Source organism: Sciurus carolinensis, chromosome 2 (assembly GCF_902686445.1).
Source record: "Sciurus carolinensis chromosome 2, mSciCar1.2, whole genome shotgun sequence".
In the NCBI taxonomy this organism is placed as follows: Eukaryota; Metazoa; Chordata; class Mammalia; order Rodentia; family Sciuridae; genus Sciurus; species Sciurus carolinensis.
The window spans coordinates 151910867-151938387 of NC_062214.1; the positions used below are offsets into that span (position 1 = coordinate 151910867).

Below are 27521 nucleotides of genomic sequence, written 5' to 3' on the forward strand. Positions count from 1 at the left end.
CTCTCTGTATCCACAAGTTTCACATCTTTAGATTCAACCAGCCTCAGAATAAAATATTCAAAACAACTGTATATGTACTGAACAACTATGGACATTTTTCATGTCCTTATTCCCTAAACGATATAGGATAGCAACTATTTATATAGCTGCTACATTGCATTAGGTATTATAAGTAATTCAGAGATGACTTAAAGTATGTGTGTAGATTACATGCAAATATTATGCACTTTTCTATCAGGGACTGAGCACCTGAGGTTTTTGTTATCTGGTACCAATCCCCTGTGCTTACTGAGGAATGACTGCATCAATTATTTTTAATTTTTAAAAACTTAAATCATATAAGAAATCCATACTTTTCATTATGTTTATGTTGTTAAGAAGTTTCCTTAGATTGACTGAATATATATGTATATATATGCCCATACACACATAACTGTATTTATACACATAGTATATGCACATTCATGTCTGTTAAGTAATTTTGATGCCTTTAACTCTGAGCTGAAGATTTAATTTGCATATGGAATTTGATGATACAAATGACCTGTAGGTACCAAAGAAACATTAATGAACATGATAGTTCATAATCTAGAGTCACAGTCCTATGGGAGAGACACAAGCAGGCAGGCAAATTCACTACTGTATGATAAATGTGAAGTTGGAAATTCAGGGTTCAGTTGTGTACTAGGGAAGAAACTTACCAAAACCATCTGGCTCAGTTAAGACTTTCTGAAGAAAGGGATACACAGGTAAAGTCCAAAGATGGAATCTGAAGATGGAATAGCTAGTTATGTGGAGCAAGAGAATGAGGAGGGCAATAGGCCTTCTGTAAAACCCCAGAAGAATATGGCTTGGTTAAAGTACTGTAAGAAACCCAGTGTAAGCTGGGCTCAGTGACAAATGCCTGTAATCCTAGTGACTAAGGAGGCTGAGGCAGGAGAATCACAAGTTCAAGGCCAGCCTCAGCAAATTAGAGAGGCCTAAGCAATTTAGTGAGACCTTGTCTCAAATAAAAAAAAAAAAAATTTTTAAAAAGGGATGGGGATGTAGAACAGTGGTCAGGTATCTCTGGGTTCAATCCCCACTACAATGTATATGTGGGAGAGAATGTAGTATCTCACCAGGAGGGGAGGTCTCCAAAAATTTTATCCACTCCAATAACTTTTGAGTTTCAGAGGCTGAATTCCTGGTGAGTTGACCCCACACATGGGATGAAAATTCTGCTCTAGGTGTAACAGATGGAGAATGTTGGAACCCTGATCACCCCACATTGCTCATGTGACAGGGGTTCTACTCCAGGAGAAGCAAGCTCAGAACACCAGAACCTACTGCCCCATCCAGTGCCTGAGGAGTGGCTGAGAGACTGCCCAAGGGGAGAAGCAGTCGTTCAAAACAGAGCTCCAGCCAGTGTGGGTGGGGTGATGTACACACCTATAATTCTCACTACTTAGTAGGGTGAGGCAGGAAGATCTCAAGTTCAAGGCCAGCCTTGGCAACTTGGTGAGATCTTGTCTCTAAAGTAAAAAGGGTTTAAGGATATAACTCTGGGGCCCTAGCATACATGGGACTGAATTCAAACCTAGGTATCACCAAAATAATCAATAAAAGGAAAAACAAATAGAAAAAAAAAAAAAGAGAGAGTTTTGAACTCTCCCCTAAGGAACTGACTCTTTTTGAAAAAGTGTGTGGGGGAAACACAAGCCTAAAGTCAACATCAAATACAGTAGTTTCCCTAAATACAGAGCAAGAAACTGTAAGTCTTTAGTTCATCAGAGACCCAGGAAAAGAAACAGCTAAAACGTACCCTCCTGGTTTCAAAACCTAAAGCTGCATGTGTTTTTTTTTTTTTTTTTTTAGAATATGAAGCAAATAATGCCACAGAGATTTTTTTTTTTTTTTAAATAGAGCAATCACCCAGTACTTGGTATAATATAACAGCTGGTTGTGAGACTAAATTAGATGTAATAGGGACATCTAGAAAAGATACAAAGAGAACCCTGCTAAAACTCCTATATTCCTATGGTGACTTGTGTGCAAGTTCAAGGCTGCATCCTCTGAGAAGTGACAGCATAGGATTTGCCTTTTGGGAGAAGTGGATTTCACTAAAAGACCCTAGCCAAGTCACTAAACAATCAAATAACAACCAAAGACAAATCTGAGGGAGGAGAGGGGACTCAGTATCCAAAGTTACTATGATATATCATCTAAAATGTCAGTTTTCAATGAAAAATTAGGAGTCAGGCAAAAAAGAGGAATGTATGACCCACACAGAGGAGGATCAAAAGCAGGCAATGGAAACTGCCTGTGACCTAGCAACTTGGGAGAATGAGGTAGGAGGATGGAGAATTCAAAGCCAGCCTCAGCAACTTAGTGAGGACCTAAGCAACTTAGTCAGACCCTCTCTCAAAATTAAAAAAAAACGAACTGGGGATGCCGCTCACTGGTAAAGTGCCCCTGGATTCAATCCTTGGTACCCAAAACAAAACAAAACAAAAAACAAACAGACAAAAAAAAAATCACAAAACAAAAAACACTACCCATGAGAGGATCAAGGTGTCAGATTTAACAGAGACTGCATTATTGGTATATTCAAAGAACTTAAAGAAATTGCCCTTAAAGAGTTTAAACAAGTTAGTTGCAATTTATATAAAATACTTAGCATATGCAAAACCATACAAAAAGTACATTAGCATTTACCTAAGGCCAGAGAAAGAGATTATTGCACAGAAGTGAATGCTAATGAATATGGAGTTTCTTTTAGGAGTGATAAAAATATTCTAAATTTGATTGTGGTGATGGTTTCACAAAACTGAGAATAAAGTAAAAAAAATTAAATTGTACACTTTAAATGGGGAATAGTATGATATGAAAATTATATATCCATAATTTTATTTTATTTTTTGAAATTTTTTTATTGTAACCAAATGGGATACATGTTGTTTCTGATTGTACATGGAGTAACAGCATACCATTTGCGTAATCACACATTTACATAGGGTAATGATGTTTGATTCATTCTGTTATTTTTTTCCCTTCCCCCCCAACCCTCCCACCCCTCTTTTCCCTCTATACAGTCCCTCCTTCCTCCATTCTTGCCCCCCTCCCACCCACCATTATGTGTCATCATCCGCTTATCAGTGAGATCATTCGCCTTTTGGATTTTTGAGATTGGCTTATTTCACTTAGCATGATATTCTCCAATTTCATCCATTTGCCTGCAAATGCCATAATTTTATTATTCTTTATAGCTGAGTAATATTCCATTGTATAAATATACCAGTTTCTTTATCCGTTCATTAATTGAAGGACATCTAGTTTGGTTCCACAGTCTGGCTATTGTGAATTGAGCAGCTATGAACATTGATGTGGCTGTATCTCTGTAGTATGATGATTTTAAGTCCTTTGGGTATAGGCCAAGGAGTGGGATAGCTGGGTCAAATGGTGGTTCCATTCCAAGTTTTCTAAGGAATCTCCATACTGCTTTCCAGAGTGGCTGCACTAATTTGCAGCCCCACCAGCAATGTATGAGTATACCTTTTCCCCCACATCCTCGCCAACACCTATTGTTGCTTGTATTCTTGATAATCACCATTCTAATTGGGGTGAGATGGAATCTTAGGGTAGTTTTGATTTGCATTTCTCTTATTACTAAAGATGGTGAACATTTTTTCATATGTTTGTTGATTGCTTCTAGATCTTCTGTGAAGTGTCTGTTCATATCCTTAGCCCATTTGTTGATTGGGTTATTTATATTCTTGGTGTAGAGTTTTTTGAGTTCTTTATAGATTCTGGAGATTAGTGTTCTATCTGAAGTATGAGTGGCAAAGATATTCTCCCACTCTGTAGGCTCTCTCTTTGCATTGCTGATAGTTTCCTTTGCTGAGAGAAAGCTATTTAGTTTGAATCTATCCCAGTTGTTGATTCTTGCTTTTATTTCTTGTGCTCTGGGAGTCCTGTTAAGGAAGTCTGATCCTAAGCCAACAAGTTGAAGATTTGGACCTACTTTTTCTTCTATAAGATGCAAGGTCTCTGGTCTGATTTCGAATTCCTTGATCCATTGTGAGTTGATTTTTGTGCAGGGTGAAAGATAGGGGTTTAGTTTCATTCTGTTGCACATGGATTTCCAGTTTTCCCAGCACCATTTGTTGAAGAGGCTATCTTTTCTCCATTGCATATTTTTGGCCCCTTTGTCTAGTATGAGAAAATTGTACTTATTTGGGTTTGTGTCCATGTCCTCTATTCTGTACCATTGATCTACCTATTTTGGTGCCAATACCATGCCGTTTTTGTTACTATTGCTTTGTAGTATAGTTGAAGTTCTGGTATTGCGATATCCCCTGTTTCATTCTTCCTGCTAAGGATTGTTTTAGCTATTCTGGGTTTCTTATTCTTCCAGATGAATTTCATGATTGCTTGCTCTATTTCTGTAAGGCACATCATTGGGATTTTAATTGGAATTGCATTGAATCTGTATAGCACTTTTGGTAGTATGGCCATTTGACGATATTAATTCTGTGCCTATCCAAGAACATGGGAGATCCTTCCATCTTCTAAGGTCTTCCTCAATTTCTTTCTTCAATGTTTTGTAGTTTTCATTGTAGAGATCTTTTACTTCTTTGGTTAGATTGATGCCTAAGTATTTTATTTTTTTTTTTTTGAGGCTATTGCAAATGGAGTTGGTTTCCTCATTTCCCTTTTAGCTGTTTCATCGCTTGTGTATAAAAATGCTTTAGATTTATGCGTGTTGATTTTATAGCCTGCTATTTTGCGGAATTCATTGATGAGGTCTAGAAGTTTTCTGGAGGAGTTTTTTTGATCCTCTAAATATAGAATCATGTCATCAGCAAACAGTGACAGCTTAAGTTCCTCTTTTCCTATTCGTATCCCTTTAATTTCTTTAGTCTGCCTAATTGCTCTGGCTAGAGTTTCGAGGACAATGTTGAATAGAAGTGGTGAAAGAGGATATCCCTGTCTTGTTCCCATTTTTAAAGGAAATGCTTTCAGTTTTTCTCCATTAAGAATGATGTTGGCCATGGGCTTAGCATAAATAACCTTTACAATGTTCAGGTATGTTCCTACTATCCCTATTTTTTCTAGTGTTTTGAGCATGAAGGGGTGTTGTATTTTGTCAAACACTTTTTCTGTGTCAATTGAAATAACCATATGATTCTTATCCTTAAGTCTATTGACATGATGGATTACGCTTATTGATTTACAGATGTTAAACCATCCTTGCATTCCAGGGATGAACCCCACTTGATTGTGTTGCATGATTTTCTTAATATGCTTTTGGGTACAGTTTGCCAATATTTTGTTAAGGATCTTTGCATCTATATTCATCAAGGATATTGGTCTAAAATTTTCTTTCCTTGATGTGTCTTTTCCTGGTTTGGGTATGAGGGTGATATTAGCTTCATAGAATGAGTTTGGTAGGTTATCCTCTTTTTCTATTTTCTGGAATACTTTGAGAAGTATTGGAATGAGTTCTTCTTTAAAGGTCTTGTAGAACTCGGCTGAGAATCCGTCTGGTCCTGGGCTTTTCTAGGATGGTAGGTTTTTAATGGCTTCTTGTATTTCATTGCTTGATATTGATCTGTTTAAATTGTGTATGTCCTCCTGGTTCAGTTTGGGAGGAGCGTATGTCTCTAGAAATTTGTCAATGTCTTCGGTAGATTCTATTTTGTTGGAATACAGATTTTCAAAGTAGCTTCTAATTATGTTATGTATCTGAGTAGTGTCTGTTGTGATATTTCCTTTTTCATCATGAATTTTAGTAATTTGAGCTTTCTCTCTCCTTCTCTTTGTTAGTGTGGCTAAGGGTTTGTCTATTTTGTTTACTTTCTCAAAGAACCAACTTTTTGTTTTGTCAATTTTTTGAATGGTTTCTTTTGTTTCAATTTCATTGATTTCAGCTCTGATTTTAATTATTTCCTGTCTTCTACTACTTTTGCTGTTATTCTGTTCTTCTTTTTCTAGGGCTTTGAGCTGTAATGTTAGGTCATTTAGTTGTTGACTTTTCATTCTTTTCTGGAATGTGCTCCATGGAATGAATTTTCCTCTTAGTACTGCTTTCATAGTGTCCCAGAGATTTTGATAAGTTGTATCATCATTCTCATTGACCTCTAAGAATTTTTTTATCTCCTCCTTGATGTTTTCTGTTATCCATGTTTCATTCAATAGCATATTATTTATTCTCCAGGTGTTGGAGTAATTTCTGTTTTTTATTTTGTCATTGATTTCTACTCTTAGTCCATTATGATCTGATAGAACACAAAGCAGTATCTCTATTTTTTTGCACTTCCTAAGGGTTGCTTTGTGGCATAACATATGGTCTATTTTCAAGAAGGTTCCATGTGCTGCTGAGAAGAAAGTGAATCCGCTCGGTGATGGATGGAATATTCTATATATGTCTATTAAGTCTAGGTTATTGATTGTGTTATTGAGTTCTATGGTTTCTTTGGTTGGTTTTTGTTTGGAAGATCTATCTCGTGGTGACAGCAACACATTAAAGTCACCCAGAATTATTGTGTTGTGGTCTATGTGATTTCTGAAATTGAGAAGGATTTGTTTGATGTACAGGGATGCATCATTGTTTGGGGCATAAATATTTACTATCATATGTCTTCCTGATTTATGGTTCCCTTAAGCAGTATGAAATGTCCTTCTTTATCCCTTCTGACTAACTTTGGCTTGAAGTACACTTTATCTGATATAAGGATGGAGACTCCCGCTTTTATACTGAGTCCATGTGCGTGGTAGGTTTTTTCCGATTCTTTCACCTTTAGTCTATGAATGTCTTTTTCTAAGAGATGAGTCTCTTGCAGGCAGCATAGTTGGGTCGTTCTTTTTAATCCATTCTGCCAGTCTTTGTCTTTTGATTGATGAGTTTAGGCCGTTAACATTCAGGGTTATTATTGAGATATGATTTGTATTCCCAGTCATTTGGCTTATTTTTGGTTTTTAAGTTGGCTTGGTTTCTCCTTTGAGTGGTTTTTCTCTAAGGTAGCTCCTCCCTTTGCTGACCTCCATTGTTGTTTTTCATTTCCTCCTCATGGAATATTTTGTTGGGAACATTCTGTAGCGCAGGCTTTCTGTTTGTAAATTCTTTTAACTTTTGTTTATCATGGAAGGATTTTATTTCATCTTCAAATATGAAGGTTAGTTTTGCTGGGTATAGGATTCTTGGTTGGCAACCATGTTCTTTCAGAGCTTGAAATATGTTGTTCCAGGCCCTTCTAGCTTTTAGAGTCTGGGTTGAGAAGTCTGCTGCTATCCGTATTGGTCTCCCCCTATATAATCTGATGCTTTTTTCTCGCAGCCTTCAAAATCCTATCTTTATTTTGAATGTTAGGCATTTTCATTATAATGTGCCTTGGTGTGGATCTGTTGTGATTTTGTGGCTTTGGTGTTCTGTAAGCCTCTTGTATTTGATTTTCCATTTCATTCTTCAGGCTTGGGAAATTTTCTGATATTATTTCATTGAATAGGTTGTTCATTCCTTTGGTTTGTATCTCTGGGCCTTCCTCAATCCCAATAATCCTTAAATTTGGTCTTTTCATGATGTCCCATAGTTCTTGGAGATTCTGTTCATGATTTCTTACCATCTTATCTGTTTGGGCAACTTTATTTTCAAGATTAAATATTTTGTCTTCATTGTCCGAGGTTCTTTCTTCAAGTGGGCTAGTCTTTTGGTGATGCTTTCCATTGAGTTTTTTATTTGGTTTATTGTTTCCTTCTTTTCAAGGATTTCCGTTTATTTTTATTTTCTTTTTTGAGAATCTCTATCTCTTTGTTGAAATGATCTTTTGCTTCCTGCACTTGCTCTTTCTGCTTATTCATATGATCATTCATTGCCTGCATTTGCTCTCTTATCTCATCCGTTGCTTTGCAAATCATCTTTATCATGTATAATCTGAAGTCCTTTTCTGACTTTTCTTCTAACATACTGTCATTGGATTCTATTAATATAGAATCTAGATTTGTTTGGATCATTTTCTTCCCTTGTTTTTTCATGTTTTTCATGTATCTTCCCCTCTAGCAGTGTAGATCTGGGGTATTGCAGATTTCCCCCTAGAGGCTTATAGTGGCCCTATAGGTTTCCAAAACCCTTTCTTTAAGGGGAGATCAATATTAGCAGTGCCCAATTCAGACACTATGCAATCCTAGACCAAATAGGCCCTATGGGGACAATAACAAAATTGTCATAATAAACAGAATGAGTTAAAATATTATCTTCAATGAAACAAACAGATTTGCACTAAGGTCTGCAGTTTCAAATGGAGGACAAAGAGGATGCAGAGGGATGTAAAATGTGGCTGTTAATGGGATATGAAAAGATTATATAGAAGTTCTAGATAATAGAAAGGGTGAGAGTGTAATCAAAAGAAATTGGATGTTAGCATGCAAAAAAAGGAGAAAGAGACTCTGAGGGAACAGGTAAACAAAAGGAAAAGAGAGCAAGAAAAGTAAAGAAATAAAAACTTAAATGTTTTCTATAAGGATAAAAAGGAAAATCTACAGTATAACAGTCATATAGTAATGAAACCTCCCAGTGTTCAGTAGCCTGATGCATGAGAGGTACCTGACAATGAGCTTCAAGCCTCCAGCAGGTGTCTCAGGATGGGATTTGCCCCACCCAAAGATCGGAGCTATAGTTCCAGGATTATCCAAGATGGCCACTCTGGCTTCGAAATGTGTTGGCAAATGGGGAGCTGCAGCTCAGGGGTGGACGTGGTCAGCTGGAGATCCTGGAGGCAGGATGCAGTTGGTCAGGCAGGGTTCCTGGAGGTCTGGTGTGTTTGGTGTGGTTGTTGGGTCCTGCAGGCACTGTGACCGAGAACCTCCAGGCATCAGCAGGCAGCTGGTGCTCCACCGGCGGTCGGCGATCAGTTTGCTGACTATTGTCCGACGATTGGGAGGTGAACCTCGTGTGTCGGTTGATGGATAGGTGCAAGGCAGGCAACTGACAGGCGAGAGGCAAGCAAATGGCGGATGAGAGGCGCCTGACAGTGAGCAATCTGCACTCAAAAAAGGCGTGGATACGCTGGCAGACTGCAGGTCATCACAGCAGACAAATGGGCCATAATTTTATTATTAAAAACATAAAGAACCCCTATAGACTCCAGAAAAAGAAAAAAGACCATGGTCTAGGATCTATGTCAAAGCTATAGCACTAAGATAAGAGATGGATTTGAGATCAGTTTAAGAGTCAGAATCAACCAGATTGAGGTGGTTGATTAGTGAGGAGGGTTAACATGGTTAAGTAACTAAAATTTAATACTATTTCCTTGAGAGCTTTCATGGTTAGAAGAAGCAGTGAAGCGAGGTCATAAATGACTCCTTGTCCTAAAACTAAAGTAATAAACTAAAACAAGGAAAAAACTAGTACTCAGAGGAAGAGGGGCATCTGTAGCCTGGCATGGCTATGAAGTCACAATGAAACAGTAAAAATGTGCTAGTTAAAATATTAAAATACTTCCAAAATGGTTGTTAAGGAGCTGCTGCCTGGAACCATCTGTCCCCTCCACCCTAGGAAGCCCCCAGCCTGTGCAGCCCTCTTGCCTTCTCCCCATTCCTCTGGGATATTTTCAATTACATTATTCAAAATATTTTAAAATGATTTTGGCATTTTTATTTTTGCTTTTTTTTGTTCTTTTTAGCTATACATGACAGTAGAGTGTATTTTGACATATTATACATACATGGAGTATTACTTATTCTAATTAGGATCCCATTCTTGTGGTTGTTCATGATGTGGAGTTTCACTGGTGGTATAGTCATATATGAACCTCGGAAAGGTATTCCACTGTCTTTCTATTCCCATTCCTGCCCCACCCCTGTCCCTTCCTTTCATTCCTCTTTCACTTTTTGAGTTTTAAAGCACTTAATTCCTAGAAAGTTAAAATTACAAATGTGATTCCCATCATATTTCTGGAGAACGGCATTGCCTTACAGCGGTTTCTTTAACACCTGTGTGGTGATTATGGCTACCACTCACATCCCTCTCAGGAGAGTCTGCTGTAGGGAGCAGAGCTGGTGATGGTCCCTGGCTATTGCCACTGTGAACGCTGAGGCTATGTTCCCTTCCCTTTCTTCCATCTGCTGCTCCAAGTCAATGACTAGGTGGCAGATACACTAGCACCAGTCTTCTCAGACTGAAATGGGATCCTTCTACTAAGCAATTTTCACCCAGGACTCCTGGTTGGTCTGACTGAAACTTTCTTAGAACTCACAGTGCTCTAAGGATTTTCCCAGCCAATCCTCCTTCCCCTTATTTTTTCACAGGTGTGGAAACAGGTGTGTCGTAGTAGTCGTAGTAGTCGGAATGTTTCTCCCGCCTCCGCCTCCGCCTCCTCCTGCTTCTTTATCCCAGGTCTTCACAGGTCTTTTCCCCAGTAAATTCCTTGTGTTCAATCCCATTAGAGATGGAAGACTATCAGAAAGAGAATAAAGAACTCTATATTTTGATCATGCGATACTTGAGCTGCCTGTTAGGTATTCAAGAGCTGTCCATCAAGGAACTGAATATATTTGTTGGTAATTCCCAGAAGGGTCAGAATTGGAACGTCAGGATATTGAAGGTTTTTAGTTCCATGATTAGGTTAATTGGAGGAATGTATTGATACAAAGAATAGAAGATCTGGGGCATGACAAAGTCTGGAAATCAAGCAGGGGAGGACCAGCCAAAAAGTTTGAGGAGTGAGGAAGAAGAAAAAGAAGCTGCCCATAACGTACAGCAGAGCATTTCAAGGAGTGTGTGTGACAGTAAAATGCTGCTGGGAGTCAAACTAGATAAACACACAGAGAAGAAACTAAGGGGACAAATTTGATGCGGGCAGTGCACTTTTTGGTTTGCATTTGTATTCACAAAAGTTTGGGTGGGGGAAAGCCTCAGATATTTATTATAGTCCTGTCTCCTATCATTTTGAAGTTCTAATCTAGGACCTCTGTACCTACAGTATTTTCGTGGAGAGAAAACATACATTTGACTGTGTACAAAATGTACTGATCTTAAGAGTGCAGCTCCATGGTTGTTCACTTATGTGTATGCCTAGTTAATCACTGTTCATACCGAGAAATGTAACTGGGATCATTTTGTTTTGAGTATAAACCTTGTTGCTAGACTTTAGGTGGCATTTCTCTCTCTCTCTCTCTCTCTCTCTCTCTCTCTCTCTCTCTATTTATTTATGGATTAAGGCCAAGGGCACTTAATCGCTGAGCCACATCCCTGGCCCTTTTTATTTTGAGACAGGGTCTCGCTAAGTTGCTGAGGCTGGCTTTTAACTTGTGATCTTCCTGCCTCAGCCTCCCCAGCCGCTGTGATTACAGTCATGCGTGTAATGACATCAGGCTCAGGTGGCTTATTTTAAAACTGACGTTTGTTTTTTCTTCTTTCCCCTCTCCCTTTAACATAAGGGAAACAAGACTAACATTTTTTCCATTCCCAGGCTAAGTTATCATGCCCTTCACGGGAAGAATGTCACTGCCCACAAGAACAAAGAAAACGCCAAACCTAGGAATTGAGCAACAGCTCTCTCAAGGACACCCCATGGACACTAATTATATCTACTGATAATATTTGGATACCAGCCCTTGTGTTTCTCTTAAAAGCCCTGTGTTCCTCCAGGCAGAATCACAGCCTTTGGGACAGGAGTCCACTCTGTTTGTCCTTTGTTAGCAAAACAATATAACTTTTTCCTTTTTCTCAAACCTTGTCCTCCTTATTGGCAATGGGGACAAGGACCATACTTTAGGTAGCCGAAATGGTACTCCATAATGTTCCTTCTGCATCTTATTTTATTATCCCTCAGAAAGGTAAAATCAGTATTTTGACTCCTATCAACATCTGTTACCTTTATTACAACACTTTTCCAAAGAAACAGAGGAAAACTATGAGGAACATTTAATTGGGAACTGCCTTAGTATAAACTTAATCAGCTTGAGCGATGGTTACATGTCAACCATCTGGTGCCGAAACCCTGGCGCCAGCCGTTTTCCGAAAAGCCTCGTCCCACTACCCCCAAGCCCCATTTCGGGCTTTTCCGGGGCCTGCTCCCGCCGCACCGCAGGCGGGGTAAGGATCCGACTTTTTGTCATGCGCACTACTTCGGCGCGCTTCCCTCTTTCCCTCCGCCGCCACCCACAGGGAGCAAGGCCCAGTCATGCGCACTGAGTTTACCCTGGGCTTGCGCGCCTCGCCGCGCCGCCGTGCGCATGAGCGGAGCTGCCGGCCAGAGCGGAAGTGGGAGCTGCTGCGGGAGGCGGGGCTGCGGAGCTGTCCCAGGGCTGGGCGAGAGGCGGTCATGGCGCCCCTCGGGCGTCTCGTGGTTCTCCTGACGGTGTTGGTGCTGTTGCTTTGGGGGGTTCGTCGGACCCATGGGCGGCGGAGCGACGTGCGTGTCATCACGGACGAGAACTGGAGGGAGTTGCTGGAAGGAGAGTGGATGATAGAATTGTGAGTGTGGGGCGTTTGTCCCGCGACGCCGGCGGGGGTCCCTCCGAGCCTGCACACCCGACCTCACCCCCTCTTCTCAGGCAGGCCCCGGAACTTCACCTCCCTGTCGCCGAGCGGGCGCCCCAACTCCTCCGGATCCCCAGCTCCTCTCGGGAGCTGCCGCCGGCGTGGTCGCATCCCTCCCGGTTTCCTTCCTAGAAATACTAAGTTTCTCCTGCACTGTGTTCCCGTGTTCCTCTTCTAGTGCCGTGGTGCGCCACAGGATTTGTGCTACACCGAATTCTTTCTTAACTTTTCTTCATGGCTTTGGGATTGGTGTTCGGGCGGGAAGGGGTGGGGGTGGCGTCTGACTAGTTCCCGTATCGTTTATTTTAGAATGATCCTTTACAGATGGACATCCAGACTTAAATTCGCTACGCTTCACAGAAGAGGATGTGGAGCACAATCTCTTGCTTTTCGTTTTTCCTTCAGAAACATCTATTTGTAGGGTTGAATTTGGGACTTTTTGTTGCATATGCTAAGTTGAAATAGGGTTATTTAAAAATATTCGTACCCCCCTCCATACATTCTCTTTCCGCATCTTTTTCTATTGTGTATTCGCAGTGTAGAGAATCCTTGAGTTGTGACTCCTAGCTTTGTAAGTGATATTGTATTAAAAGATAAAATTAATCATTACTGTGATTATTGCAAACTCTTAGGAGTGCTAGGTTGCAGTAGTTCGAACAAAATAATGTATCTTGTGTGGTAGTTCTACTTTAAAGTCCTTTGTGCTGCGGTAGGAAATAACTGCCTTTGTTTTAGTGCTAAATTGGTGGTGGTGGTAGTATGACTGATAAGAGTGGTATAACCAGTATTGGCCAAAAACACCATTATTGAATATTGTCTGTGTACAACACACTACTAAGCACCTTTAAATACATTGTCATATTTAATTCTCTAATGATAGTATTATCCCATATACAAAGGAGAAACAGATGCCTAAGTACCTTAATTGTCCTGTCCAGATATTGCTATACTTTCTTTGGGCCTCCAGAATAAGCATGCAGTAATTGTTGGAACACCTGCTTCTTTAACAAGGCCCAGGTATTTTTCTGGATCATGGATGAAGTAAGAGTTGACAGGCAGATGGGAGTGGACATCCTGTGGAGACAACCCAGCAGAGTCAGTAACTTTTTTTTTTTTTTTTTTGATTCATTGTATACAAATGGGGTACAACTTTTCATTTCTCTGGTTGTACACCATGTAGAGGATGTAGAGGATGTAGTCACACCGTTTGTGTAATCATACATGTACATAGGGTAATGATGTTTGTCTCATTCGATTATCTTTCCTTCCCCCTGCCTTCTCCTCACCCCTCATTTCCCTCTACAAAATCCAACCATCCTCCATTTTTCTCTTGCGTCCCCCACCCTTACACCCCACCTTACACCCTTACTCCTCCCTCCTTAATCCCCCACCCTGTTTTGGGAATTTTTTCCTAAAATAAGTCAAAAATATAAAGAAACTATTTTTTTAAACATGTGTAGTCTTCATTTATTGTGGTTCCATAAGCTGAGGCAAATTGCAATCTACAATAAAGTAGAAAGGGAAAATTCTAGAGCAAAATGAAGAACTGGGAAGATTATGAATGCCATTAAAATGCTAGTGTGGTTGACCATAGAATTTGTAAACCTAGGTTCTTGGAAATTGGCTGGCTACGAGTTTTGTTTAGCCTGGTTAGTATTTGTGTGGGGGTCAGATTTTGAAATAATATTTTTCCATGAAAATGCAGGTCTCTAGGGTCTTTTAATATGAATAGCCTTCCTTCCTGGGCCAGCCATCCCTGTGGCAATCCTGCTGCATAGTAGAAGCTGCCTTAAGTTGAACTTGTGTTTCCTCATTCACCATAGCCCAAGTTACTTTGTATTTTTCCAACACCTTGCATTCAAATCTGTAGTATAAAATTGTTAAAATGGTGAACTTCAAAAAAAAAAAAAGTCTCAAGCTTTCTGGTGGCCACATTATAGCAGAATAATCCAAGGATTTTTTATGAGCTGTTTTTCATGCGAAAAGTCCCTTGTGTCTTTAAAAATTTATTTTTAGGTTTGCTTTATTATGGATGGTTATGATCCTTAATTCATATTTCTTAATATCCAGATTGTTAGACCCACAGAACTGTTTTCATGAGTAAAAATTAACCACTTTATTTTCATGTTTTAGTATAAAATATTCTTCATGAATTATCTAAAATATTCTTCATAATTTTGTTTTATCCCAAGATGAGTGATCATAAAAGTGCTTAACTCTTCGTTTTTAAACTTTATTTTAGTTATGCACCGTGGTGTCCTGCTTGTCAAAATCTTCAACCAGAATGGGAAAGTTTTGCTGAATGGGGAGAAGATCTTGAGGTTAATGTTGCAAAAGTAGATGTCACAGAGCAGACAGGTACTGTAAGTCTGGTTCGTTTTGTTTCTTTGCCAGTTATGTTGAGATTTATCTTATTTTTCACATTATATGCTCTTGACCTTTCATTACGTTTTGAAAACATAATAGTCTGCATCTAGTTAAATTAGTCCACAGCTAGTTAAGCCCACTTGACTCATCATTTCTCTGATGGGGGCTCAGTTGCAGTGACTGCAAAAAGCAGATTCCCTGGTTGTGTATACAACTCATTTCCTTGTTTGTGTTGCTCTAAGGGACCTTCTCTCCCTATTCCTGCCCATATAACTTTCTCTTATCTTTTTTTGTGCTCCAGTCTTCAGACTAGTAAGAAAGATGCCTTTGAGAAGTCTTAGAGCGCTGTGGTCCAAGTAGACTTTGGCCAAGCCATCATTTACAACTCACCAAGCTTCAGAATAAGGGCATGTTTTTTTCAAAGTCAAGATCACATTCTCTGATTTGACTCTAAAATTGAATTTCAGATTTAAAACCTATGATTTGAGGATGTGGACTCTTTAATTACAAAGCCCTAAGATAGTGGGATCAAATACATTCTTGTCTTGGTCCCCTGCACAAGTGATAGTCTTGTCCTTGGTGTTTCTGTCTTGACCAACCTCAGACTTTTTCTTGGTGGTCTCAGTAAACCTGGATTCCTGGTTGTGCTGTCCCAGATGGTAACAATAGGAACTATTTATTGATCACTTACCTATTGCAACTCTGAAGGGTTTTGCATTTCTGGTTTAATCCTCACATATGTTATGAGATACATAATATACCATATTACAGATAAGAAAACAGGTTAATTCTCAGTCATCAGGTTGACACATGGTTAATGACAAATGTCAGCTGGAATGGAAAGCTTCATAGTCTTTCCCATTTTTAACAACAATATAAACTGCCTTTGTTCTCGTATGTCAAGTATGATTTGATTTGAGACCTAAAACCCTATTGTAATTCTCTTGACTCATCACGAGTAGTTTTAATTATACATTAGTGTAATTGACCAAGTGCTTACATATATACACAAATGTAAATATTCAAACTTGACAAATTTTTTAATTGAGCTAATATGCAGAAATGTGTTTTCAAAAGTTACTTTAAGTACATAATTTATATTTTCATTGTTTATTACAAGGCTCAACTATTTTAGGCATAATTTACATATTCTTAATAGCATTTAAATAATTCAGAATTACCTTATACTAGTGATTGTCCCATATAAAACCTGCTGTATGTTCTTTATTACTTATAGGACTGAGTGGACGGTTTATCATAACTGCTCTTCCAACTATTTATCAGTAAGTATTTGAAGATTCTCATTTATGGAGAAGAATGTATCATAGTATAATCAAAGTAGTAGGCCTCTCTTGGATCATGTCTGAAGAGCTGAGGTAATCTCATTCAGCAAGTATTTGAGAGAGCTCATTTTGCTTTTATAGTACCCTAAGTTCCTTTAGATAGACAAATGATGATACATGAAGCAGTCCTTGTCGTCAGAGATTTGCAGTTGTTTGGAAAGTGATGCTCATGTGAAATGGTGTGATCCTGTTCAGCATAGGTAATGGTTGTGAGCCCAGAGTGCTGGTGAATCCTTTGGGAAATAGGGCGAAGGGGAGACCTGGCTGTTTGCTGGAGCAGTTCCTGGAGAACATGGGGTTTAAATGAAATCTTGGAAGTAGAATTTTCAAGAGTGCAGGGTAAGCATTCCATTCCATGGACATTCTCATAAATAGGAATATGGTATTTTCAAAAAGCAGCTAAGCTTTTGTGGGGTCGGGGAGACAGTAGTGAGTGATAGGGTAGTGTTAAGTCAGAAGGAACAAGACTGTGTAGTGTCAATATCAGGTCTTTTAGTTTGACTTTAATGATATTCTAATCTGGAGGTGGGAAATCTTATATCTGTCTACCTGCTCTATACCTTGATGTCATCTAGTTGGTAGGCTAAGTATTAAGAGGTACTTCTCTTCATTTAAAATTTTGAAACCAAGCTGGCATTCTGTTGGGTGTGGTGGTGCATGCTTGTAATCCCAGTGACTCAAGAGACTTAAGGAGAATCACAAGTTTGAGGCTAGCCTCAGCGAGTTAGCAAGACCCTGTCTCAGTATAAATATAAAAAGGGTTAGAGATGTAGCTAAGTGGTAGAGCACTCCTGGATTCAATCCTTAGTACTGCAATAAAGAACAACACAAAAACAAATGGGCAGTTTCTTGTGTATGTCTATATCTTGTTTACTCCTTGTCCATTTTTTCCACCTTTTTAGCCTTTTTAGTCACCCATCCTCCCTTTGTATCTATTTAAATTTCTTTTTTCTGTATCCTGTAAGTGCTTTTCTCCCTCCCTTTTCATTCATTCCTTTTCCCCACATGCCCTTTAGTTGGCTATAGTCAGTATTCCTGTTTCTTTTTACTTCTTAATATCGCTGAACTGATCTGGAATTTCCCATCCCTTTTCTCTCAGTCCTGGCATTTGCCTTGCCTTTTTCTCAATTTTTTCTGGCTTTTGCAATCTTACCATCCTTCAAAGAAAACTTTAATTTTCATCTTCTCCTTAAAACTGTATTTTTGAGTGGTAGTTTCCTTGTGGTCTTTTTCTTTGGATGGAAAAAGAATCCCCTAACCCTGTGGTACTAGGTAGTATGGAGCTATTGAGATTTTTGCACTTGAAGATGCACAAGATTGGAGAACATTTTGGACTGTTTGACAGAATCCCATACACAGGGAATGGAAAGGTGGAGGTGGATGGAAGGAAGAGTGCAAAGTTGACTGTAAATAGGATCACAAAGTCCTTGGGAGGAAAGCACTGCCCCAGATGCTCCTTGTAATTTAAAACAGGTTGGCAGAGATGATGTGACTATGATGGAAAGTACCAGCAAAAAAAATACTTATAATTTAAAAATAGCTAATGATTTTTATGTTTCAGGCACTATTTTAGTAACTTTTCATATGGTAATTCCTTTAATATGAATATTATACATAAAGCTTAAATAATTTTCTGAGATTTATCTGCTTACTGTGCTTCATAGTACTTTCATACTTGAAAGAGTAACAACCAAATCTTAAGGCTTATGATTGTATTTGGACCTGAGTAATTTAATATGCTGCTGCTGCATCGCTAATGATTTGAATATTAGAATTGACTAAAATGAGGTGAGGCAATAGTGAAAACAAATACAAAATTTATTTCCCTTTGCTATTACTATTTAATTCTGATCCTTAGTTGTAAAGATGGTGAATTTAGGCGCTATCAGGGTCCAAGGACTAAGAAAGACTTCATCAACTTCATAAGCGAAAAAGAGTGGAAGAATATTGAACCTGTTTCATCATGGTTTGGTCCAGGTTCTGTTCTGTGAGTATGAGGGATTTTTCTCTTGTTTTGTTCAGAATTCATTGGAAGAGATAATTATATTTCATATAAATAAATACATGTACAGTTTGTTTCTTGGACTCTTAAGGCATATTGAGATTTATTATGTTTGATATGTTTAGTTAGATCTTGTAAAACAAACAGATAACTTTGCTGATTAATAAACTAGGTGGAGCCATTCTATAGAATTAAGCTTAGTGCCTTTTTAAGGATATTTTGGATGCTTAGATTTGATCAGATTTGTCATTAAAATTTAATAATGCCCCAGAGACTAAACAGTGTAATGGGCATGTGGTAATTTGAAAGACTTAGATACTTACCTACATATATTACCTTTAAACTTCTTGCTGCACAGTGATTAATTACATGTGATTATTCTGCCCATTTAACTTGTATGGATAGTGTCTCTGAACAATAACTAATGATATGATTAATCCCTGAGCTTAAATTCAGTTAGGAGATGGATATATTTTTTTATACTAGTTAGTATTGGGAATGGCAAGCATATTTCCTGCTACACAGTTGGCGTACTGGTCATTCTAGAGACTTTTAAAAATGGTGAGGTTTGTGGAGATCATGTTCTCATCTTGTTCTGGTCTCCTTACCATACTTGCGCTTGGGAGATGGGATGTTGGATCACCAACCATCAGAGAAAAATGCTTTGCATTCTGGGAGTGGGAGAAAGATGAACTCTAAGTAATATTTTGAAATTGAAGTGTATCTTTTCTTTTTGTGCCTCCGAATTATTGTTTAGATATTAGAACTTCTCATCGAACCACCGTATCCAATGCAATGATGGAACCTAGTATTCCTGATATAGTTTAATCAGTGCAGATAATAGTGAGCCACACAGAAGATTTAGTTCCTTGTTGCTATTCCTGCTTGTCTTTTTTTTTTTTTTTTTCCCCCATACTGGGGATTGAACCCAGGGGCTCTCTGCCACTAAGCCACATCTCCAACCAATTTTATTTATTTTTTGGGGGGGTACCAGGAATTGAACTCAGGGACACTCAACCACTGACCCACATCCCCAGCCCTGCTTTGTATTTTATTTAGAGACAGGGTCACACTGAGTTGCTGGGCGCCTTGCTTTTGCTGAGGCAGGCTTTGAACTCACGATCTTCTGGCCTCAGTCGCCCAAGCCACTGGGATTATACACCTGCACCATCATACTCAGCTTTCCACTTGGCCTGTTAAACAACAAAAGCAACATGATTAAACTAGTTTTCAATGTTGAACTTAAAATGTAACTGATTTTTGTTTTTTAAATTCTCTTCAGTGAATCTTTTTCTGGTAGAAAAGGCATTTGCTTTTAAGTTTCTGTTGAATCTTAAAGGCAGCAGGCTGTACCTTTTTTATTGGGAGACTGCGTAGACAGGTCACTGCAAGTGTAAGCTTGGCAGGTTCATCTACCCCAGCAACTGGCATTGGATTAAGCCATCCTTTTCACTTGTGTGTGAAAAAACCCTGGGCAACACCAACCTCTACTTCTTGCTAGAGGGAATATTGTTGGAAACCCTTCTTCCTTTGAAGCATATATATTTTTTTTTTTAAACTGCCTATCTAAACTACCTGCATTTAATTACATTAAAAAATTACTTATATGATGACTTATTTCTTATGTAGTCATTTATATTTCATTGAAAGTTATTAAACTGTGCTATTATAAATTTTAATTTTTAACAGAATAAGAGAGGTAATTTTGTTTTGGAGGTGCTGGGAATAAAATCCAGGGCCTTGTACATGCTGGGCAAGTATTCTGCCACTGTGTTACATCCCCAGCCAGAGAGAAGTGATTTTTAATTGGGAAGAATCATCTTAACAAGTGTTCCCAGTTGTTCCTTCGGACTCCCTTGTATGCTCATTTTTTTGGAAGATTTCAGGGTGAAAAAGAATTGCCATTTCCAACTAATTTCATACAGCCAGTTGGTCAGTGTTTTGAGAAATCATCAGATGAAAGTTCAAAGTGAATATTGAACTGGAAGCAGTGGTGCATGCCTGTAATCCCAGCTACTTGGGAGGTTAAGACAAGAGGATCACAAGTTTGGGATCAGCCTCAGCAATTTAGTGAGAAAAGAAAAAGGGATGGGGGATGTAGTGCAGCAGTGGAGTACTTATTACCTAGCATATTCAAGGCCCTGGGTTTAATCCCGAGTACTGGGGGAAGAAAAAGTAACCACTAAAACTAGAAAAAGAAAGAAAAAATAACTTACCAAGTATTTTCTTTATGAGATGATCAGATGAAGATAGCAATTCAGAAACTTACTTTTTCTGAACAAACCTTATTACAGTCATGAAGTGAGTGAGAGATTACTTGTCTCCATAGTAGCAGTAATATCTGTTGTTGGGGGAAATTATGGAGTAGATTTTAAAACATGTAGACAATGCTGTGTATCTTACTCAGTTTCTTTTTTTATTTTAGGATGAGTAGTATGTCAGCACTCTTTCGGCTATCCATGAACATCAGGGTATGGATTAAAATATTTCTATCTTAAACTGTCATTTTTTTAAAGAAACAATTTTTAGTTCATTTTTTTTTTTTTTCCCTTTTGATTTCAGACTTGCCACAACTATTTTATTGAAGATCTTGGATTACCGGTTTGGGGGTCATACACACTTTTTGCTTTAGCAACTCTGCTTTCAGGACTGTTATTAGGACTTGTGAGTTCATTTTTAGAGCACTAAAAAGAAAATATTTTAAAATGACACAATTGCATTAGTTATATGTTCTGATTCTGTTTATTTTTACAGTGTATGATTTTTGTGGCAGATTGCCTTTGTCCTTCAAAAAGGCGCAAACCACAGCCATACCCTTTAAGTAAGTATATTTTAAAATGTTTTTGTTTTGGAGTTTTCTTTGTTTTTTGTTTGTTTTTTGCTGTGTGAATCCAGGACCTAGCTCATGCTAATAAACAAGCTCTTTACCACTGAGCTATATCCCCAGTCCTAAAATGTTTATATTTTTATTCAACTGTGATTCTGTTTGTTTCTGTAAACACAATTACACACTTAATAGGTTTCTCATCAGTTTTGATTCCTAAATTTGGAGTGGTGACCTCTATCAGTTGTGGTATAAATGAAGGGGGAGGAGATGTGTATTTCAAGTGAGAATAGTAGCCCATTGAATTTTGGAATGTGGTTTTTGTCTAGACTCAGAGAATTTCAACTTTGCATTTAGCTTGTAGCTATTTAATAACATTGATCTGATGTCAGTGTATTTGAATACTTCATGTTATTCATGGATCTGTTTCAGTATACCTGAGTCAGAATTCAAATTTTTAGGTGAATGTACTCCGCTCTTGTTCCAGCCAATTTTCATTCTTTTGGTAGAATATTGAAAAATGCAATTCCTGTAGCTGATCTGGATTGGCATTGACCTGAACTGTACTATAAAATGAATTTATATAATTCAAAGCATTTAATCTGCCTGTTATAATACAAGTACTTTCTAATCTCTTATTTTTGATTTTGGAAAATTGTGCTAGTGGTATAAACCCTCATACTTTTAGTTAGTAAAGAACTTGTACTTTTCTGTTTATCTATTGGCTCTTCAGCAACTTTGTAGTTGACTGTTTAGGTTCTCGTTTTTAGTTGAGAAAACTAAGGTTCAGAGAGATGAAGGTCACACAGAAATGACAGAACTGAGTGTAGACATAAATTGAAAGCATGACTGTCATGCTATTTCCTGCATTTTGCTGCCCTTCTTGAGGATTTATTGAAGTCAAAACTCCTGACATAAAATCAGTGGATATTTAATTTACAGTGTACCTGTCCTTCGTGGATAGTCATGTTGATTGGAAAAGGGGCAGTTATGGGCAGAGAAATAATTTTATCCACCAGGGGCTACTGATCTGCCAGGAAAAATATAAGCACAGATTACTTAAAAGATAAATTTGTTGTCAGGTCTAAGGTTTTTGAGGTGAAATGAATATAACATGTTCATTCACCAACCCTTAAATTGTGAATAAAAATAAGATTTGATTTCACAAATAAAAAAGATAACTACATAGAAATACTTTATTATTAGTTTCCTTGATTACTCTTCTCTAATTTTACTCTCTCATAAGTTCTGCTGCTGTCAGAAAATCTATAGGTTGATAGGGCAACTTATATCTCATAAATGTACCAAAGTTCATTCTAAATCATACTATGTAGACTGAATCATTTTTGGGACAGCTGCCAGATTCTCATCTCTATCTAAGTCACTTGCTGAGAGAATACTCTTGGAGTCTGCATAGATTAATTTCTCTATCTGGGAACATAGGTATCGGAGTCAGAATTGTCTTTCCAATTAGAGCAAACTTGAAAGCATACTGTAACTTGCCAGGAGAACTTGTTGAAACAGGTTGCTGGTCCCTTCCCTGTTTATGGAATCAGGTTCTGTGATGAGGCTGGGAATTTGGATTTCTGATAAATTCTAGGTGAAGTTAATGCTGTTGGTCTGAAGACTGCTCTTTGAAAAGCACTGTCTTGGCAGAAAATGGTTACCAATAGAAAGCTGTATAGGTCCCTACCCATGAAAGAACTTGGTATTGACATACAAACTCTTTTAAAAAATTAGTGACTCTGGTAAGCTCCCCTCTATGGAATATACTGGGGGATATGTACTTGGTATACATAAAAGGAGGTAAATATTCTCAAAAGAGGAGGGTAGGTATAATTTTAGAAATTTTCTGAAAAGAACCAAAGGAAATGGCAGAGATGATACTGTACATCTTTTAGCAAGTTATAAGGAAATTAATTTCTTAGAAAATTTTAAAAATGACAGCTAAATTCATGTCAAACTAAAGTTTTTCTCTTCTCTACTAATGTCAACAGTAAAAATTTATTAGAAAAATTTGTGCCTTAAAATATTTTTTATTTGGAGAGATTGGAAGTGATAAAGTAATGGATTTTCTAAATGTCCTTCCAAATCATTAAAAAAAAAATAGGTCTGTAGTGCTCACATTATCCTGATGATGCATAGCAAGTGCCTAGTATTCACTGTTCATGTGCTTAGGTAATTTGTTTTCCTTTAGTGACATAACTGATAGATATTAATATAGACTTTAATGTGATATTGCTCCTTCTGGAGCATGCCATGTGATTTTCCCATGTAAGTGTTTGGCTAAGATTTTGAGTTGTTCAGGGGAAAAAAAAAAAAACCCTACCTATTGGCCAGTCTACCTATTGGTCATGTAACAAGAAGTTTGACCACAGAATTGATTGAATTCTTGGGACCCAGATGATGTTTTTAAGATACTGTGTGTTTCTTAATAGCTCAGTTTTCCATACCTTGTTCCAGTTTCAGCTTGGCTCTTTGTAGTAAGTGGCACAGGATGATCAAAGAAAGCTGGCACTCGCAGGCATGAAGAAGGAAACCCACTTTCCTCCTGTACTTATCTGACTTTTAGAGAAATCCCACTACTTTCCACTTGTAAAGGGTTCACTTGGAAGAGTTACTGTAAACCATGGTTTTTCAAGCTTGAAATTATTGCCCACTTTGAGCAGATGTTTTTTAATTGCAATGGATTACCTTTTGTATATTGTTGGATGTTCAACAGTATCTCAGTAGTTGCTAGTAGCATTGTCCAGCTCCCCTCCCCAGATGTGACAACCAAAGATATCTCCAGATATTGCAGAGTGTTCCTTGGGGCACATATCATTCTTGGTGGAAAACCACTGTTGTAAAGTAGTACTCACTGGAACCATGTGAAATGTGATGTAGCATAGAGTCTGTTAACCCAGCATAAAGAGGGATGCCAGACAGATCTAACAATAGGTTGTCTGTGACTGGAAATTTCTTCTCCTAGTTTGCTCTACTTACTAATCCTCCCCCCAATTCTGGGTTACCTAGGATTCTCAGCAGTCTAGGAAGAGTGAACATAGTAAAACTCTTGTACCCAATTTCATTTCAATAACATGGTGTGCTCTGAGCTTAAGTTAATTAGCAATTGGCCCTGTAACAAATAGGGAGTGCATATGTGCACATACTTAAATATTCATTGAACTGACTGCTTAATATGTGTACATTTTATTGTTTGTAATTATACCTTAATACGATGGTGAAGGGAAAGGACATTTATGAAAAAATGGACAAGAATATGACCTTTAACTGTACATTTGTGATTTCTTTTTCCTTGGGAATCAAAACAGGATAGTGTTGAAGTTTTAGTATACTTTAATAGAACAAAAGATTAATAGCAAATTAATATAATATAAGATCTGTTTAATGCATTATATTTTCTTAAAATTTCCACATTCACAGCATTAATGCTTACTGATTAATTTCAGTTCAGTTTTTAATTAGGTGGATAATAAGAATGAGTTTGGCAAGTAAAATGGATCTTCCTACCAGTTTTTATAATCGCCACTGTTTTCCTAATAATTTATTCCTTTTGGAAGTCCAAACATTAATAAATGCTAAACCAGTCATAGACATGAATCATTGTATCTTGATTTTAATCTAAAACAAATCTACTGTATCAACAACAACACATTTCTGGTCCTTGTCTTTAAGAAAAATCATTACCAGAATTTTCTCAACCTTTGAAAAAAGTGGAGGAGGAACAAGAGGCTGATGAAGAAGATGTTTCAGAAGAGGAAGCTGAAAGTAAAGAAGGAACAAACAAAGACTTTTCACAGAATGCTATAAGACAACGCTCTGTGGGTCCATCGTTGTCCACTGATAAATCCTAGTTAGCTTTTATGGATATCTTAATATCATGATTTTAACAAAAACTGAAGGTTGATCATTTGTTTTTATGTGAACTGTGACATATATTACAGGGTTTGATCTAGATTGTTGGATTGAACAGTTTTCATTAAGAAAATAAAAGTAGGCATAAAAGTTTGTAATATGATTTAAGAATATTATGGTGGTTTAAGCAATGTTTAATTTTGGAAAATCTGGTGCCAAGCAATAAGATTTGTACATTTGTTTAATAGTAACCTGTTCCAAGTCTGAATTGAAAAAATTACATTTCCCAAGGTTTGCATTATTGGGGTATTTAGATTAGAGAAAAAGATTTCTCATTTGATAGGATTTTTCTCAGTTTCACTGTGTGAAAAAAAGAACATATTTCCCATAAATGGGAACTTTTTGCCCATTGTCTTGAGAAACGCATATTTCAGTGATAACTCTGTGGTCTTTTAGAGATATAGTTCAAAATTCCCTCATATTTTAAAAATTATGCAACTAATAAAAAACTGCCTTGCTTTAATTATAGTTTTCTGCACATCATATACATAATATACTACTAATTGAGGAAGGTTGTATAAGTGTAGGTATTCTCTTGATTCCTTTAAAGGTTAATTTTTTTCTTTTGTTCCCTTGGTTAGTGTATGGTTTGTATTTTTTAATTTGCCATGGATTACATTTCTCAAATTGGATGATATGAACAGTATCACTGTTACATTTACTATTGTTAAATAGTACTTTTTGTTGTTTCAAATTGAAGTTTACTAAAAGATCCATCAAATTGAGCTATATTGATAATTTAAAATTTTGGTCATTCAGTCCAAATTTTACATTATTGTTGAACTTTGTCTTGAATATTTTGATTTTGTTCTTTCTTTTGTTTTTGTTTTTGTTTTTGTTTTTAATGTGAAGGTGGACATTCCTGATTTTTATTTGACATAGAAAAGCTGGATATTTTGTACTTTGGAAGTGCAAAGCTTAATTTGATATAAAATAAAGTTCGCTTTCTACTCAGGAAAAATCATCTTCTGTATGTTTTCAAAGTATCTTTGTCCTCATGTTCAGAAAATTCTTTAATTGATTTTATAATCAGTTTCTACTTAGTGTTTTATAATTATAACATTTTTATGCTTTTAAAAGACAAAGTTCATGTTCTATTGTTCTTGACTGTTAATGTTGTGTGGTATTTCCCAGGTGGAAGTCGGCAAGAGGAATACATAGTTTTCACCTTACATCAAGGGGAGTGTGCATTGGAGGGTTGTACAGCCTTACAGGAATGACCATAAATGCTCAAAATGAATCATCCAGCCATTATGTAATAGGTGATATCTGTAAAGTTTCCCAATTTTAAGGTTCTTCTTGTGTGTGAATTCATTAGACTTGCAGTATCTTAATGTACAGCAGCTTTATTTAAAGGCTTCCTTTTCAAATATTAAATATTCTGCCCTAGAATGATCTGGATGTGTAATTTGTGATACTGTAGAAAAATATTTTAAGCGCAGAATATATTTTTCTAAGCACTTCACTAAAACTGAAGACAGTATGAATTCTAGTTGCATATTTCAAACTACGTTTAATTGCTTTGTGTTAAGATGAATGTTTAAGATAAATAGCTGTGCATTCCTATATGTATACTTTATGTGTGCAAAGGCTGGATTCTTTTTCTGTTATTTGTGATGATTGAGAAAATTAATGCTCATTAATCAAGCATTCTTTTTTTTTAACATTCTAGTATTTGACATTGTCAGATTTTTAATTAGAAAATGCTATATGATAAAAATTAAATGTAGGCAAACAGGTAAGGTTGATATTTCCATAAACATCAAATCTCACAGTAGTTGAAGATTGTCACTGTAGACATCTGAATAATTTTCTGTTGATAGCAGAACCTATATGGAGTCATTGACAAGTGGTTCAGGAATGAGTAACGTGTACTGCTAATGATATCCTGGGGAATTCTGGCTCATTCACCATTCATCATCATTCAGCTCCACCTCTGAAGTATTATATAATATGGTCTCTTCCACATATTGCCTAACGTTTATTGGTAAGACTGAAAAAGAGTCTTAATGAAGATTCCTGGGTATATTCTTGGGTATAATTTGGATATGTGTCTCCTGAAACTCATGATTAGATTATGAGATATATAACCTAATTGGTGAATTAATTCATTTGATGGATTAATGAGTTGGAAGGACTGCTCTGCTGGGTGGTAACTATGGGGAGGTGGGGTGTGTCTAGAGGAAGTGGGTCATGGAAGTGTGTCTTTAGGGATTGTTGTTTTGTTCCCCTCACTCCTTCCTTGCTCTCTGCTTCCTTGCTACTGTGTCTTGAGACGCTTTCTTCTGCCATGGCTTTCTATCTGACTTTATGCCCAGAGCAATGGATTTGGCCCACGATGGATTGAAAGCTCTGAGCCCAAAATAAACTTCCTCATCTAGGTTGTTGTTGACAGATATTTTGGTCACAGCAATGAAAAATTTGACAATTAATCAAATACCTATACCAACAAAGAGTACTTGTTGAGCTTCGTTTTCCTGTATTAATTCAGTTAGCCCTAACTACCATGTGTCTTTAAGGAGAACAGGCTCACAGTTGTGGTAGAAA

General features: G+C 37.4%; 1 protein-coding gene and 1 non-coding gene across 3 annotated transcripts; both read left to right on the forward strand.

Annotated features, from left to right (window-relative positions):
- The first annotated feature begins 12242 nt into the window (after nt 1–12242).
- Tmx1 (thioredoxin related transmembrane protein 1) lies at nt 12243–25938 on the forward strand. Of its 2 annotated transcripts, XM_047542292.1 has the most exons (8): nt 12244–12454; nt 14763–14878; nt 16125–16170; nt 18089–18217; nt 20658–20703; nt 20795–20896; nt 20987–21053; nt 24735–25938. In XM_047542292.1, the coding sequence occupies exons 1-8, from the start codon at nt 12303–12305 to the stop codon at nt 24911–24913; spliced, it is 837 nt and encodes a 278-aa protein (XP_047398248.1). In that variant the 5' UTR covers nt 12244–12302; the 3' UTR covers nt 24914–25938. The 2 variants fall into 2 exon arrangements, with proteins under 2 accessions (XP_047398249.1, XP_047398248.1); XM_047542293.1 differs by lacking the exon at nt 18089–18217 and having other exon boundaries at nt 12243–12454.
- LOC124978451 (small nucleolar RNA SNORA70) lies at nt 15008–15146 on the forward strand. Its single transcript, XR_007107464.1, has one exon. It is a non-coding gene; the product is annotated as a small nucleolar RNA SNORA70 (small nucleolar RNA).
- Nucleotides 25939–27521: the final 1583 nt, after the last annotated feature.

Bases quoted from the DNA above. Each gene is read 5' to 3' on its own strand.
- Tmx1 (XM_047542292.1), top strand. From the start codon at position 12,303: ATGGCGCCCCTCGGGCGTCTCGTGGTTCTCCTGACGGTGTTGGTGCTG. The intron at 18,218-20,657 runs GTGAGTATGAGG...TTTTTATTTTAG, and splicing joins TTTGGTCCAGGTTCTGTTCT to GATGAGTAGTATGTCAGCAC. The intron at 20,897-20,986 runs GTGAGTTCATTT...TTATTTTTACAG, and splicing joins CAGGACTGTTATTAGGACTT to TGTATGATTTTTGTGGCAGA.